We start from the raw sequence: 16976 nt of genomic DNA, 5'->3' as shown, positions 1-16976 counted from the left end.
TCCGGGAGGCATTCAGCAGACCTTCCCAGCACTGTGATCCCAGGCAGCACACAGTCTCCGCCACTACCCGTGGGCTGCAACCTCCACTGTGTATTGTGAATGGGGAAAGGCCAGATCCAGGACACTTACATGTAGGTATATCTTTTTTGTTGTTGTTTCTTCCTTACAGAATCACAAGAAACAATATTAGAGTTATTATCTTTAGAAGGAAATAGGGCAGGGGAGGGAGGTAGGAAGACATGGACACTTTAAGTCTTTGAAGAGCTCCAACTCCTGTTTTTGGAAGTCCCTCTTACATCACAGCAAATATAAAATGCACCCACATCCCGTATTAAATATATAATTTATATATAACCGTGTAAAAGTTGAATTTATTTGAACAATAGTTCACCAGTTGACCTAATATTACATTTTGAATACATTTAAGAAAATATTCATTTCTAATTTGCAAATTTTCTTTTTTGTCTTTTATAACCAATAATTTTTTTTTGGTCTTAAATATTTCCATAGGCCTTAATAAGCTCACAGACTCTGTTACCTATTATGTCAGTGGAAGCTGTCTAGGGAGAGAAAGGCTAGTCCACCTTCTGTTGCCTCTGCTTCTGTAGTCTTTGAATTTGATAACAATTTAATAAAACAATTGTTTTTATTTTTAAAATGAACCAATTATGTCAGAGAAGTTATATCAGAAGAAGATAATTTTTTTTAGTTTCTAATTTTTATATATTAATTTCTTAAAAGAAAAAGAAATAAATGAAATGAAAAAGAAGGAAATGTTATATTAAAGTTAATCTTAAATGATTAATCTGAATGAGTGAACTGGTGCCCTACTAGGGGTTCCTTTAGCATATGGGACCAGTAGAAAGTACCCGTAGTGTTACCCAGTCTTTCGGGGTACTGGGTAGAACTGCTGTGGCTCCCCTAAGTGGGAGAGACCCTTCCACCACCAACAAATTATTTTTATCCTCCAGAAAGAGGGGAGACATCCCTTCAATTGGGTTTTGATCTTGGTGGCACTCACAAGAAGAGAGCTTGGTGAAATCATAGTACTTTTTGAGAAGAAAAACTAAATTGGAGGTATAAGAAAGCGCCATACGTTGTCTTGGGATTTGTGTCTGCACAGAACAAGGATAATCCTACAAACATCAAGCTACGCCAACCCAAGGCATGGCTGAAAGGGGCAGGGTTACATCGCCAAAGTTTCACTGCAGAGACGACTTTCACCGTGCTGTTTGGTCAAGATAAGCTGAGTCAAGCTAATTTTAGCATAAGTCGATATTTCAAAAGTGAGGAAGCTCGTAATCAAAGATCTGATTTCCAAGGAGTTATATAGATGGGACAAACATGACATTTAATCAACTATAAATGGCATATAAAACTTTTAAAATATAACAGTGATTGAGAATATGAGTTTTAGAGTCGGAAGGACTAGGTTCAAATCCTGCCTTTGCTACTTAATGGCTTTGGGACATTGGACAAGTAATTTCATGTCATCAGGTCTCAGTTTTCTCAATTATAAAACGAGTATAATAATATCTGTTATCTCATAAGATTGTTGAAAAGATTAAATGAAATAATCTACTGTGCTAAAAATATGCCTGGGACATAGTAAGTGCTCAGTAAATGTTGACCATACCAAAAGTTTCGTATATTTCTTCTCACCGATCTTACAAAACTCTGGGAGGTAGATGTTATACTCCTCCTTTTAGAGAAGACACAACAGCAGAGACTCAGAGAGGTTCAATAACCCACAAGATCACACCGTTAATAAAAGATGGAACCAAAATTCCTCCACAAAACTCCTGACTCCTAAGTTTAGGATGTTTTCCACTAGAATATAGGCGATAAAGCAAACACCAACCGATCATTTCACATTTGTTTTTAAATGATACTGTATCACAGTATTTATACAACATTTTTATTTTCTTTGCAATACTCGCCTTCTTTTTGCTGCAGTGTATCAAGGGGTGGAGAATATGTCATCTTCATATCCATGGAATTTGAAGGAGTTTAGTTTCTTTGAGGATACTTAGTGTTTGTGATGACATGTGAAGAAAATCTATGAACTATACCCTATAGTATTATTCATATGTGTTATTTTTCTTTGCTGTTGGTAGAATCCAACCAATATCTCTGAGAATGAATCACTCCTAGTCAAAAGGCAGCAATGACTCCATATTGTTATTACTTCCTTCTTCTGAGCACTAGATGTCACACTTAGTAAAGTTTTAGAAGTTATTCTTCAAAGTAGGGTGTGGTGTACAGCGTAAACCTGTTATGAAAAACCGTAGCTTAATATTTCTAGTAGAATGCAGTAAAGATGTACTTTCACTAACAAAAGAATTCAGAAAAAAAGAATTGTTAATCAGAAAATATAATTGGAGGAATCTTAAATATGAGCAATTCTTTGTATATCAGTTGTACCTCAATAAAGCTCTGTGTGTGTGTGTGTGTGTGTGTGTGTGTGTGTGTGTGTTTGTAGTTAGAGTAGCAGCCTATTGTCATGTCTGTTAAATAGACACATCCTGTTTATATGCACATAAAAATAGTATTTCCTTCCAGAAACAAAGTAATTTTTCTAGAGGTGGCTTATGTATACATACTGTGTTTCCCTGAAAATAAGACCGGACCAATCAGCTCTAATGTGTCTTTTGGAGCAAAAATTAATATGAGACCCGGTCTGGTACTATTATATATATAACATAGTACCAGACCGGGTCTCATATTAATTTTTGCCCCAAAAGATGCATTAGAGCTGATGGTCCAGCTAGGTCCTATTTTCGGGAAAACATGGTATCATCTGTGTTCTAAGATGGTGAGAAGCTGTTCTTCCCTAGGAAGAGAATCGGACATGGCCCTGAAAGAGGAGATAATGACAGTGAGGTTTAATAAACCCTAAGTGGTCTTAGGGAAGGAGGGGAAATCATCTTTCTTGTATGGCTTATGAAAAGAAGATGTAGTATATACCTCCCAGCCTCCTCAAACTCATTTATTTTTTAATTTTAGCTCTCAGAAATCAGATGAGAATCATAGAGTCAGATCTCGATGTACATTATTTCCTTCTGAAAAATACGTTTTTAAAAGATGGCCGGGAATATGGACTCAGTATGTAAATAAGTTCAATGATTCCGTCCTGTAACTTAAATGTGTTACTGAAACTCCGATAAGTTTCCATTAAAATGCTTGGAATGCATTGGAAGCTAGGGAGAATTCATTCAAGTCTTAGTTTTAGCAGTTACAGTGCATCTTTCCCCCCCAAATAACTCAGTAATGAATTTGAACTGTATTTAATGATCTGCACATGAATACAGACATATATTTCTGTATGTAGTTAATGTTGTAAATATTATAAATAATGTTTCTTAAGTTTCAGGGTGTTTTAGATTGTGTGTAATGGCAGGTGATTCCCACTGGACATAATTAGGCCTGTATTTGTTTGGTAAATATCAGAGACCTGATTATGTTAAGATTGCTTTGATAAAGTTACAACTTATTAAATACGACTATTTGGGCTTGGGATCCATCCGTGTCTTTCTCTTATTCGGGAGACAGACAATTAACTAACAGTGCCTTCTACGGTGCCTAAGAGACTGGTGGTTCTCAAATCCTGCCCTGACTTGGGTTTTCTCCCATGTGTTAACATTGCTGCTGCCTTGGGTTTTAACAACCTGAAATTGCCCAAGTCCCGAGTGGAATCTTTTTTTCTTTCCCAGAGTGCTAAGGGGGAGATGAGTGCTGTGATGGTGGCAGCCCGTGCTGCTTCTCCATCAAGAACTCAAACAGCCACTTAGGAGCGTCAGTGGACTATTCACTTTGTCGTTTGGGTTGGAAACTTTGAGAAAAGCTATAGCTCTTCATGAGGGCCTCTAAGGAGAAGAAAAAAAAGCTCCAGAATAATATGTAGACGATTTGTCTAGCTGTGGGGGGTGGAGGAGGAGTGTGAGTGTGTGTGTGTGTGTGTGTGTGTGTGTGTGTGTGTGTGTTGGAGGGGTGGGGGATGAGAAGGTCAGCTCTGTATTTTACCAAGTAGTTACTGAATACCCACCGTGCTGGGTTGGGGGAGAGAAGCTTTGTCCCGTCTCAGATGGAGTAAAACCTGTGCCCTTCATCCTGGCTGACCAGTCTTCGAGCTTGTGTTTGAACTCCTACTCTTTAAGATAACTGTCAGAGCTGTTGGGTGCCCGTCCTGCTTTTCCCACTGACTTGCCTTTTTTTTTTTTTTTTTTTGATGCTTTGGCTCCAGACCTTCTGCTCTCTAAACCAAAGGAATGACTAACACATTGAAAGAGCGTGTGGAAGCTCATCTGATTTAAATTCACCAAACTCTAGTGGCACAGGCACCTGCATGCAATGGGCTGAGCCCACAAGGAATCCAAAAATGAATGTTGCATCTCTGCCTTGAGCTGCTTGGAAAACAGTAAAGAGGATAAAACAATTACCCTCTTCATAGATACTATCTTGAGTTTGGAATCCCAGGTTACGAGTTAAATGGTATGAGAAGTAAAAGGGAATAATAAAGCATCTGGGAACACTTTACAAACGCTTCCCTCATTTGCTCCTCACAACAATCCAATGAAGAAACTGAGTCACTGGGCAGTTAGGTAATTTCTCCAAGGTCACCCAACTAGGCAGTGGTGAAGCTGAGCTCAAACTGGAACCCACATCTGAGGGATTGGCAAGTCTATACTGTTCACCACCATGTTCTCTTACAATCAAGATACATACCTACCGCTGAACAACAGTGCTGGAAGATGAGCTACGTAATTTGCAGACCCTGGATTTTTATTGTATTCATGAACCATATTTTTATTTTCTGATAGGTCATGGATTGACAGCAGTCAAGGAAAAAGCAGGGGCCACCCTACGGATTCATAGTGTAAATTCCGGCTCTTCAGAAGGGGCCCAACCTGACACCGAAAATGGCGTCCCTCAGAGTGAGTGATGTATTTATTTTGGGGGCTTCTTGGACTTGGGCTGTATTACACTATGTGCACAAATAGAAGATTTCTAAGTGCAGATCAGCAAAAATGAACTCTGAAAGGATGTTTTTCTCTTTAGTAGCAGATGCGGCCACAGATCAGAGCCCCACAGAAAGCCCCCCCACTTCTCCTTCCTCAGGGTCTCGGGGCATGCTGTCAGCCATCACCAATGTGGTTCAAAACACAGTAAGTCGTTAGCTGCTTTCTTCCCCCTCCCCCCACCCCTGTGTCTCCTGGTGCTTTCTTTTGATATCTCTATTTACCCGTGACCTAGATACATCAGAAAAAAGATGGCCTTGTTCATAACTTTGGATTATGGTTTTGTTATGCTTTCTCCTACAGAGTAGGTGTAACCTTGGAACCAAAATAACAAGGGCAAACTGAAATGCATTTTATGTTTAAAAGAAAGGAGCTGCTTAAAAGGAACATTTTTCAGAAGTAACAGTGTCCTTTCCAACGGCTGCAAGGACAGCCTCTGGTTGGGGAGAGAGAGAGGGCTCTTTCTTAGAGCTGGTACAGCTGTTTTTCTTCAATGGTCTGGCTCTTAACCTTCAATTTGAAAAATGATAAAGCCATTAAATTTTTTTTTAAAGTGCTGATAATGGGTCAGGAACAACATTCCAAGATATTTCTAAAGTGTTTCCAGATAATTAAGAGCAACATCCTGTCCCCAGTTCTACCTCCCAATTTCCACTCTCCCTTCCTCAAATAACCCAAAGTAACCCCCTCCACGCGCCACCCCCACTTCTGAGCCCCTGCTTATCTTTTAAAGAAGCTTGTTGTTGTTGACAAAACATTGATGAAGAATGAAAAAGGTGGGGAGGCACCCCAGCTGAGATGCAGCGGCAGCTCGCTTGTCTTCATGGTCAAGAAGAAAGGTTTATTTTCTTCTATGGAAAACCAACAAACTAGTTTTTCTAGAAATATGGCTTATGTTTCATTCATTCATTCATTCATTCATTCATTCATTCATTCATTCGTTTTAAAAAACGGCAGTTAGCCCTCATTATATACCGGGGGCTATGCTAGATGCTGGACATATGCTGACAAACAAGAGAGCACAATATTTCAGAAGATAGAGGCAACTCAACAGGCAAATACAATGCAATCTGGGAAGAAGATGGGTTGTGGACACACATATGAGGGCATCCTACCCAGACTTTGGGGTCAGGGCACGCCAGAAATAGAAAACGACTGCTCCTGTCCTTGATACTTGAGGACCTCTAGACTAACTAGGTAGGGTGAAGGAGGAGTAGCAAACATATTTCAGGAGTCAAGTAGAAATACAACTCCAGTAAGCCCCGGGGAGTTTGTAGGGCTGGGGAAGGGAAGGAGCTCCTTCAGTATCTTTGGTATAAAAAATGAATTCACGGTCTCCCTGAGCTAAAGTGCAGGGCATTCTGAGCTTATTTTTAGCATCCTCGCGTTCCTTTCTGTGTTCTCTCCAATTTTATGTTACAGTAGTCTCCCCTTATCTGTGGGGGATACATTCCAGGAACCCCAGTGGATGTCTGATACCACAGATAGTACTGAACCCCATATATTAATATAATGTTTTTTCCTATACATACATACCTTTTCACTTCAAGGAAGCACTTTATGGCTTCTCTTTGGCATATTAGAATTGCCAGCATCACTACTCTTGTGCTTTGAGGCCATTATTAGGTAAAATCAGGGTCACTTGAACACAAGAACTCTGAGACTGCAATATTCAATCTGATAACTGAGTCAGGTACTAAGGGGTGGGTAACATATACAGTGTGGATCTGCTGGACAAAGGGATGATTCATGTCCAGGATGGGATGGAGCAGGATGGTGCAAGATTTCATCATGCTACTCAGAATGGTATGCAATTTAAAACTTATGAATTGTTTCTTTCTGGAATTTTCCATTTAATATTTTTGAACCACAGTTGGGCACAAGTGACTGAAACCATGGAAAATAAAACCATGAATAAGAGGGGACTACTGTATTCTCTTTTCTCAAGCTCCAGATCCCACCACTAGGTCTGTCCTTACACCTTCCTTTTTCCATTTTATTTTCCACTGAAGTAATCCCCATAGAATGTTGGGAGAAAATGAATCAAATTATGCAAAAGTGTGAATTGCTGCTATGGCATAGTCCTCCCACAGTATGTGTATTTAAAAATCTGTTTTATAATGTGGTTGTTGATTGGCTCCCAGATCTAAAAACAAAGTCTAAATGTTCAAGATGGAAATGACTGATAAAGTATGTTAACTCAGTGAAATCAAATATTGCTATTGAAGAGATAATTATGAAAATTGGAAAATGCATATAGGTAATAAAATAATAATACAATATAAATATATAAATTCATGTAAATGGGAAAAAACACAGATGTATGCATATTGTAATTGAAGTTGTGTAGCTGGAGCGTACATACAGAAGTGGCAAAGAATTTAAACAGTTCTGTTTATATGCACAGTTTATGTGAGTAAATCTTGATTTTTTTTAAAAAGGCAATCAATGGCTGACAAAGAGATTTGCAAGAGAAGGACTGTATAATAGAACAATAGCTGAAGACAGTAGTGTATGGAAATCAATCTGTCTTATTTCATGAATATACTAATTGTAGGCGGTTATTGCTAATGTCTGAAAGTGCGGAAGAGCCATCTGAAACTGCCTGAGAGCCCTGTACTCCAGGGCCCAAGATTAAAAAGTTCTCTAAATTGGCAAGAGTATTTGACACCTTAATAGATTGCTCCAAATAATTCACTTGCTCGGATTACATTTATTTCAAACAAAGCAATTGGGTCACCTATTAATTTTATGTCTTAGGTGCATACTATTCATACACAGAGTTGGTAAAAGTAATCCCAAATATGCTTTGGTTTTCCTAAGCATCCTTTTTTAAAATAATATTATATGTCCTACAAATTATATGACAGATTCTCTTCCAAGAAAAAGAAAATAGGATTAAATGGATGACAAATCTCCTGATGAGAAAAAATTGTTACTTTATAATGATTTTAATATTTGAAGATAGAGCCATCGAGGAGGTGCAGTCTCCTGCAAATCAAGCAAAACATAAAAATCTAGTCTCATGCAATTATCTCATCTGCAGGGTAAGAGCGTCTTAACAGGTGGTCTTGATGCTTTGGAATTCATCGGCAAGAAAACCATGAATGTCCTTGCGGAAAGTGACCCAGGCTTTAAGCGGACCAAGACTCTCATGGAGAGAACCGTTTCCTTGTCTCAGGTGAGGCTATATACTTTTGCAATTTTTGCTTTCAATCAATAAAATAAATCCATCCTTGTTTCTCTTTTTAATAGATATTTTAAAGCACATGATTCAAATGCAAATGACACAAAATAGTAGAGAGTGAAAACTGAGTTTCTAATACACCCCTTTTCCCAGCCACTTAGTTCCTTATGGGAGACAACCACTGTTAACAGCTTCTTATGGAGCCTATCAGAATTATCATATAGTTATAGAAATAGGTAGTAATAGGTGTAGATATATGTAGCTGTACATATACATACTCGTATATATTCTTTGTATGTACACATATATGTATACACTTTTTCAACTAAATAGTAGCATACTTTTGCCCCTTGCTTTATTCACTTAATAATTTCTTGAAGATTATTCCATTTATGCCATTTGTCTTCGTTCATTCAGGCTGCTATAACAAAATACCATTGACTGAGTGGCTTATAAACAGCAAACATTTGTTTCTCATAGTTCTGGAAGTTTAAACACCTGTGAAATGAAGAATTAGACCTGGTTAGTTTCCCAGATTACCATAGTTTTTGTGTCACCTTCACAAATTTTATCACATCTGTGTTCAATCTACTGCTAAAGAGTAAGTAGCAATGCTCACAGAAATGTGTCACCAAGAATCCACACGAACCATCTGCAGTGTTCTAATTACACATCTGCAACGTGCAGAGAGTGTGGCATACAACACTTGAGCACGTGTAGCTCACATGGTCTGCTTAAGCCTCCAACTTTCACCTCCTTCCAAACAGTAACTTTTCATTCATTCATTCCACAAATGCATTTTGAATGTCAACTGTGTGCCAGGCACTGTTTCAAGCACTGGAGATACATTTAGTAACCAAAATGGACACAAATCCCTGTCCTTAAGGAGCTTTCCTTCCAGTGAAGAGAGACAAACAATAAACATTACCTAGTATTTTAGATGGTGATGAGTGCTATAAAACAAACAAACAAACAAAAAACCCCAAAAAAGAGCAGGAAGAGGGTAATCGGGAATGTGGGAGTGAGGGGCAGGTTAAGTATTAAATTGGATTGTGAGGTGGGGTCTCATGGAGATGAAGACATTTGAGCAAATACTTAAAGGAGATAAAAGGATTGACCATGCAGAAATCTGAGTGAAGCACATTTCAGGGAGAAAGAGCAGTTTGTGCAAAGGCCCTGGGGCAGGAGTGTTTGGTATATACAGGAGACAGCAAGACTGCTCCGTGATGGGAGAAGAGTAAGCCAGGATGAGAATTGTTGAAGGCCAGAGTGGTAACAGGGGACAGACAATGGCAGATCATGGAGGACATTTGAAAGGACCTTGGGTTTTACTGTTAGTGAAATGGTGAAACCAATGCAGCATTTTGAAAAGAGGATTGACAAAATCTGATTTTAAAAGGATCACTCCAGTTACTGTGTTGAAAATAGACTGGAGGAGGGCCAAGGGCAGGGAGACCAGTTAGAGTGCAGATCAGTATAGGTCTTCCCAGAAACAGATGCCAAAATGGGCTTACACATGTGAGGATATTATTAGAGGAAATGCCTGTGTGAGAGGAAATTAGGGTGACGGGGTACTCAGGAAGGCTGGGAGAGCCATCAGACCAAGAGGCACATGTGACCCCAGTGAAGGGGAAAGGGAAAGAAGATTAGGTAGAGCACCCTAGACTCCTGTGCCAGGTAAGGAAGGTTTGGCAAAGCCATGGGGGAAACCTTCATCCAAAGTTCACTGACAAAGGAGTTCCCATCTCCCAGGATCAGTCCTGCGTTAGTGCCCCTACTGCACCATGATTGGCAGGAAGAGATCATGGGAGGCATGACCTTGGTGCAAATGAGGGATAGTTTCAAAGTGCAGCATTTGGGTCCCCTGGTCATGTATACTCCACTCTCACAGCCTCCTCAGGAGTTATCTAAACAAGAAGCAGTGGTGGCTCAGAACGGTGTGGAGGCATGAGGGTAGTGATAATTGGCTGATTCTGAATATAGTTTGAAAGTCAATCTAGATTTTCTGATGGGTTGAATGTGGGATGTGGGATTAGAAGAGGAGGCAAGAATGGCTCCAAGGTGCCTGTCCTGAGCAGCTGGAAGGATGAAGCTGCCATCAACCAAGAGGGAGGTCTGTTAGGTTTTTCCTAATCCACTCTAAATAACTATAGAAATCAGAAATGTTCATACATACATGACCTAAATTGGTCACGTATTCTACCCCAGTGGTACATGGAACACTCTGAAGAACATTTCTCTGGTCCCATTGATGTTAAGTCCCCAGAGCTGCCCTTCTCAGGGAAGTCTTGCATGCCAGAATCACTCAGTACTGTTTAGACCCATCTCCCTTTCTTTTCCAGAGGGAAATTGTACCAACATCCTGTGTAAGGCCAGTTCTTCTTTAGGCAACTTGAATATCACTCACCATTTTTTTTGAGTGAATTCAAATAATTCCAGAGTGACGTTTTTCCTTTACCTTCCATTTTATCTATTTCCCTCTCGATTCCAAAGTACAAATTTGGAGGTGGAAGTTGATGTAGAGAAAGGAAACATTTCAGTGTCACTTTGTTATTTTATTTTACCACTGCCAACCAGTGAAATCAGTGGGGATAGAGGCGTCTGCTATGTGCTGTTGTATTGGCTCCAACTCCTGGTGACCCTATGAATGAGTGACGTCCACGATGTCCTGTCCTCAGCAGCCCTGCTCAGCTTCTGGAAACTCATGCCTGTGGCTTCTTTTATGGAGTCAGTCCACCTCATATTTGGTCTTCCTGTTTTTCTGCTGCCTTCTATTTTTCACAGCGTTGTTGTCTGGGAAATAAGATGTGCCCAAAGAAAAGCTTCAGTTTTGTTTTTTTGGGCTCCAGCGATGTTTCAGGCTTAATTTTCTCTACAGCCTACGTGTTCATGTTTCCTGTGGTTCAGGGTATCTGTAGAGCGCTCTTCCAACACCGTATTTCAGATCAATCAGCCTTCTTCACTAAGTTTTATTGTGTTAAAAATTCCTAGTGATTTATGGTTTTAAAGTGTTTTGAAAACTTTAAAATTCAGTGCTTATACTTATTTAGTCTTAAAGATAGACAGGAAGCAGAATTCTGTTTGTAGCCCAGTGGGTTTTTGGCTAACCACTTCAGGAACCCAAAAGGAGAATGGGGCTGATTATTTTATTGACACACAATAAACACAAAATCTATTTTTACATGATCTTCCCTTTGTGACCTTGTGGGAATTTTACTTATAGTGCTTTTCACAGATATTAAAGAACCCTGTAAACTTAATGCCTCAGTAAACTTAATGAGGAACCAAATAAATGATGCTTAGAATCAAAGGAAACATGGGAGTGACTGGTGGACTTATGTTTTTATTTAATCAACAATAAAAAATAACTGGAGAATAATTATCAACATGGAGAGGAACTCAGTTCCCAGTCATACTTCTCGAGACCAATCTAAGAACTGATAGGCTAACATTCTTATTTATATTCAGTATCTAATGTGGAATACATTATCAGTTTATATTTTATTGATTTTTTTCATCAGAGAGGTTTAATAACAAGAAAAATTTTAAATAATGTAACTCATATAAAATCAGAACAGCTTGTTTCTCCTTTGAAGTCTGCTGAGGTACAAAAGTTGCAATTAATCCTGTCAGGATAGAGTAAACTTTTCTAGTGCGCATAAATTCACTCATTATGAAAAATTGCGACATTTTAGAGAATAAGAAAATCCATCACATATATGGAAAACACCTCAGTGGAAACCACTGTTAAGCTTTTGTTGTGCTTCTTTCCAATCCTATTTCCAGGCATAGAATTTTTGCTTTGTTTTGTTGTGTCCATAAAGAATATGTAAAATTCAAAGTGGAATATTACGTAAAAATTGTCAGTAGGATCAGTCAAAAAAAATTTTTTTTAGAAATTCCAAAGTGACTAAAACCTACTCCTCACAAATACAAAGTCAGTCCTCGTGTCCCCCATGTCGTATGAAGAAAACGGGGCTCTCTAGCATACCCTGAGTGTACGACCATTGTGTACTTCTGCAGATGTTAAGGGAGGCCAAGGAGAAGGAGAAGCAGAGGCTGGCGCAGCAGCTCCCAGCCGAGAGGACTGCACACTACGGGATGCTGTTTGATGAGTACCAAGGTTTGTCGCACCTGGAGGCCCTGGAAATTCTGTCCAATGAAAGTGAAAGCAAGGTATGTCTGCACTGGTCATTTGAAATGACGCATTTATTAATATGTTTTCTTAAACAAGAAACTAGAAATTCTTCCATTCAAGTATCTCCTTGTTAGAGCATCACTGTGACTGTGCTAAGGCCACAAATACTGTACAGCTTCATGACCCTCTCATGTTCCATCTTATTCCCTCTCTGTCCTGTGCCAAGCTCTCACCCCTCCGTGTCCCCAAGAGGGCCAGCACAATACGAGTCTTTACTACCCCTATCTAATGGTGCAAAAGGCTGCTCAACAACTTGGCTGTCAGGCTCCTGGCCCTGTGCCTCCCTTTGGTGGCGTAATACCCAGATCAGAGCTGCCCTACCGGGCCACGTCTTCATTCCCACCCGATGAACACAAAGCAGCTGATGTTTCTTCGAGGCTGTGGGGTTTAAGTATATTTAGTTTTATGGGTTATATATTTATTCACCCATTTGTTAGAATGTCTGGGCTACAAAGGGCAAGATTATCTTCCTGGTGGTTAGTTCTTTTTGGTAATGCCACTGAACAGAAACCTGGAAAATTACCTAACAGCCCTGCGTGTTCACATTCTCCCACAGTGACCCCAAGAAATAAAACATGAGTGGCAGAAATCAGGTTTTGGTGATTTCTTTTTTAGAGGATCTACATGGTGTGTGTGTGTGTGTGTGTGTGTGTTTAGCAAACACACGGCACTTATGTAGTCACTATTCTAAGCACGTTAAAACTATTAACTCATTTAATTATATATACGGCTCTTTTGTGTGAATGTCAAGCTGCCTGTACTCTGGGGTATTTTTCCGGTGGAGGCCGCAGGGCAGTACCCTCTGGGCCTCCTGTGAGGGGCTATGGGCCATCCTGGGGACATTTCACTGGGGAGAGGCAGGTTCTCAGACAGGAAGGTGAACTTGGAAGTGAGCCTGAGAATGGAGAAGTGACTTTTGACTCTCTCTAGACCTGTCCTCTTATGTTTGGACTTTGAGGAAGTTGAAACATTCTGATGCCCACCTATGCAGGGGAAGGTGACCTCTGTCACATAACAGGCAACCAAGAACCAAACAGGATGGAGACCCTCCCCTACCCCACCCCCACACTATTGAGTCATATGTTACTATCTGTGTTGATTTGCTTTTTTGTAATCCATCAGTCATCTGTGATAGTCTTGTGGTTAAACTGTTAACAGATAATTTTTTAAAAGCAAAATGACTCTGATACAGATGTAAAGTGAACACATATCAAATAATTTATTTAGCTCATTAATTAAATGAAGGAACCAGACAGATGTTATAACCAGTTCATCGGAAAAGCCAAAGAAGCACAAATTCATATGGAGTAGAGCAATTTTGAAATGAATGTGCAAATGGACACAAACCTGGTTTTTCCACAGGCGGAGGGGCTGTCCCTTCACTGGAAAAAAGTTATTCCATGTCTGTGGACAAAATTATTTTGCACAAATATCAGCCATCTACTATTTATAGAGTTATAAATTTACTCCCATGGAGTCAGAATCGGATAATCTGGTAAGGTATGGGCTAGAAAATTCAGTTTTCCACTGACGCACAAAGGTTTCCCTGTAAAAGCTGGGTTTGGGGTCAGACATTATGTGATAAAATACAACTCAGGAGCTGTATGATTTTGGACCTGTCTTACCTCAATCTCCTTATCTATGAAAAGAAAATAATAATAAAAACCTACTTCATAGGATTATTGAAATAATTAAATGAGATAAACTACGTGAATTTAGTCACAGCATGGCTAAAACATGATAAGTACTCAATAAATGTTAACTGCCATTTTATACATATATATATATATATATATGTATATGCAATATAATGTTGATGACATTTTATTTTTATATGCATCCTTATGTTATATATATTTGTTATTATTTCTAAAAATATTACGGGAGAGCATGGCCCCTTGAAGCTATCATGGCGGTAGTGAGAGATTCCACTCTGGTGGATTGCATCACAGGTCTCAGCTGAGAAACAGCCTCAGGCTCCTAGAAATGAACCCCAAAGGACTGACGTTGCTAGGAGGGAGGTTAGGTCCCTAGAGGGGTACCTTTCCCTCTGTTAGCACACTGCTCCCACAGCTCAGCTTTCTTTCCCCAGCCTGGAGATTTTTATAGTTTTTATAGTAAATAATGCAGAGTCTTTTTCTTGGCTTAGTAATGATAGTTACTGGGTGCTGTTCTAAAAATGTATGGGTCAAAACCATTAGGAGTTATCCTCACTCCTAGACACGATGGGGATGCCTGGTCAGCAGGCAGCTTCCTGCGTTTAGGGACCCAGGAGCCAGCCTCTGTCCATCTATGGCTCCACTAGACCCAAATTAATGTTCACGGACCTCTGGCAAGAATGCAAATGGAGACCTGTACTGGGGTTGTCGTATTTATTTAGCACATAAAAATACAGGATGGCTAGTTAAATTTAACTTCAGATAAACAATGAATATTTTTTTAGTCTAAATATGTCCTGTGCAAAATTTGAGACACACACTTACTCGGAGAAAATATTCATTGTTTCTCTGGAATTCAAATTTAAGTAAACGTCCTATATCTTAAATGGCAACCCTACACATACCAAATATTTAAAAGTAAAATAACTTTTGGAAACAAACTTTGAAGAAAAGATATTCTGTTGTCCTACCTTGACAAATATACTTTCACAATGACAGAAGGTCAGGTTCCCATTGAGAATTCTTGACCTCTTCACATTTCCACACCACCCTACTGCCTGCTCTCCACCCTGTATCTCCAGCTATCTCTCACCTCAAGGAGCCTCATGTGACTATGTAAGGACCTGGTGCAAACTCCATCCACATCCCCTGCAAACAACCACCTCTTGGTCATCCCTTAGGCCCAGGCCTTGGGCCAGTGCGTGGTCCCACCGTAAGGAGCACAGCCTGGGGAAGAGGGTCATACAGGCCATGGAAGGGAACTTGGAGGGTCACCTGGAAAGTGTTCTAGGTGGGGAAGGAGGGGCGTAGGCTCTGGGTGGGCACATCCCTTCGGCCCTGTGGACTCCCCTGTATCGATGTCTAAAGTATTGGCTTTTACTATCCCCTGGGGCCTTGTGGCTTCTTAATTCCACCAGCATAAGGAGAGAGAGTGTAGAGGGGACACTCCCATTTTTTAAAAGCCTTGACTCACAAAGGACACACATCTTCTCTGCTGACATTCCATTGGCTAAAACTTAGGGTGTACAGAAGTATAAGGAATTATTAGCATTACTCTCTATAGGATTGATTCTAGGATGGAAATAGCATGGCAATGGGGTGTGCTGTGAATCTTAAGGAAAAACGAATGATTTTTTTGCCATTAGACAATAGTTAATAAAAATAGTAAACAAGACTCTTCAAAATGGCAGCCCTCATGCTCTTTCAGGGCAAAGATCTACAAGGCAGACTGTCTATGCTTGTGTCCCTGACAACAGTTAAGCACAGTGCCAAGCATATAGTCAGCATTCCACGGATATTTATTGCATAATTATTTATGATTTATTATTGGATTGAAGTAACGATTCAGTGCACATCACCTTGGCATAATGGAATGGACTAGGAGGAAGCAAAAGAGATGCTGTAGTGGAAAGATGCTGAGAAAAGTCCTTTGCTAACCAGAACCCTTCCCTGGGGGCGCTAAAGCAGAACACCCCACTGCACTCACTCCCAGAGGATGGCTACCCTCCAGAAGACATGGGGAAACAAAAATGTCTGTGTGTGTATACATTTTCACTAAGTGTTGTACTCTAACACATTTACTCAATTACTTTTTTTTTTTTTTTACTTGTAGAAAATGGCTGTTTAGAAAATATATCTGAAGTGTAGGAATATGATATGGGCACATCTAGCAAACCTGAGATCTAAACATGAGTGTTTGAGCTGAAATCAGGAGTCTGAAAAGGTCAGGGCAAAAAGGAGGGGAGGCAACCATCACGCAGGGCCCATTTGCTTCCATCTGCTGAACTGGATGGTTAATGGGTTTTGTGTTGATGACGACCCGCCGAGCTTCCTCCCAGAGCCTTGGTGCAGGTTGCATTAGCAACGTTTAGGAAAATGGTGCTCTGGCATCCTGGGTGCCCGCTCTACCTCTCTCACTTTTCCTGATGTGCGAATCGATGACCATAATGAATATCAAAACGTATTCTAAAGGGCATGGTGGCTCCTCTGCTGGCTCTCCCTCCAGAGCAATTGTTAGACCTGCAGAATGAAAAAATAAAAGCCTTACTACTGTATAGTCACGCTGCACTTTTTATATGGTTCTCCATGCACTTTGACCAGTTTGGACATTCAAATCAATCTTCAGCTTTGCAGAGCATGCCTGGCCATCTGCACGAATAGTTTTTAAATGTTTACAAAGGATAGTTTCAAAGGAGGCGTTTTGAAGACAGTGAGCAGGCAGGACAGCAGTTGGGGGAGGCATCAGACCTCTGTGAAGTCTCCCTGCACACCCTCTCACCACCCAAGGGGGACTGACAGCTCCCTTCCTCATGCCCCAACTGTAATTCACTCACAGCTGTCAGGGCTTTACTGGTTAACGTGGGCCTCTCTCCTCTAGACTGCAAGATCTCTGAGTCCTGTGCATTTTTGTAACC

At 40.2% G+C, this 16976-nt stretch overlaps 1 protein-coding gene across 2 annotated transcripts in view; it reads left to right on the top strand.

Moving 5' to 3' along the window:
* FAM114A1 (family with sequence similarity 114 member A1) overlaps positions 1 to 16976 on the top strand; it is a 61734-nt gene that overhangs the window by 25760 nt on the left and 18998 nt on the right. The window contains exons 4-7 of one of the 2 annotated variants that reach the window (XM_019741990.3): positions 4821 to 4934; positions 5059 to 5165; positions 8065 to 8199; positions 12229 to 12381. In XM_019741990.3, the coding sequence (XP_019597549.3) occupies positions 4821 to 4934; positions 5059 to 5165; positions 8065 to 8199; positions 12229 to 12381 (509 nt within the window). The remainder of the gene's footprint in view (positions 1 to 4820; positions 4935 to 5058; positions 5166 to 8064; positions 8200 to 12228; positions 12382 to 16976) is intronic. The other variant, XM_019741991.3, reaches the window with a different exon arrangement.

The sequence above is a fragment of the Rhinolophus sinicus genome, chromosome 1, assembly GCF_057876585.1.
Source record: "Rhinolophus sinicus isolate RSI-liver-muscle chromosome 1, RSI-T2T, whole genome shotgun sequence".
In the NCBI taxonomy this organism is placed as follows: Eukaryota; Metazoa; Chordata; class Mammalia; order Chiroptera; family Rhinolophidae; genus Rhinolophus; species Rhinolophus sinicus.
This window is presented reverse-complemented; position numbering and strand designations above follow the sequence as displayed.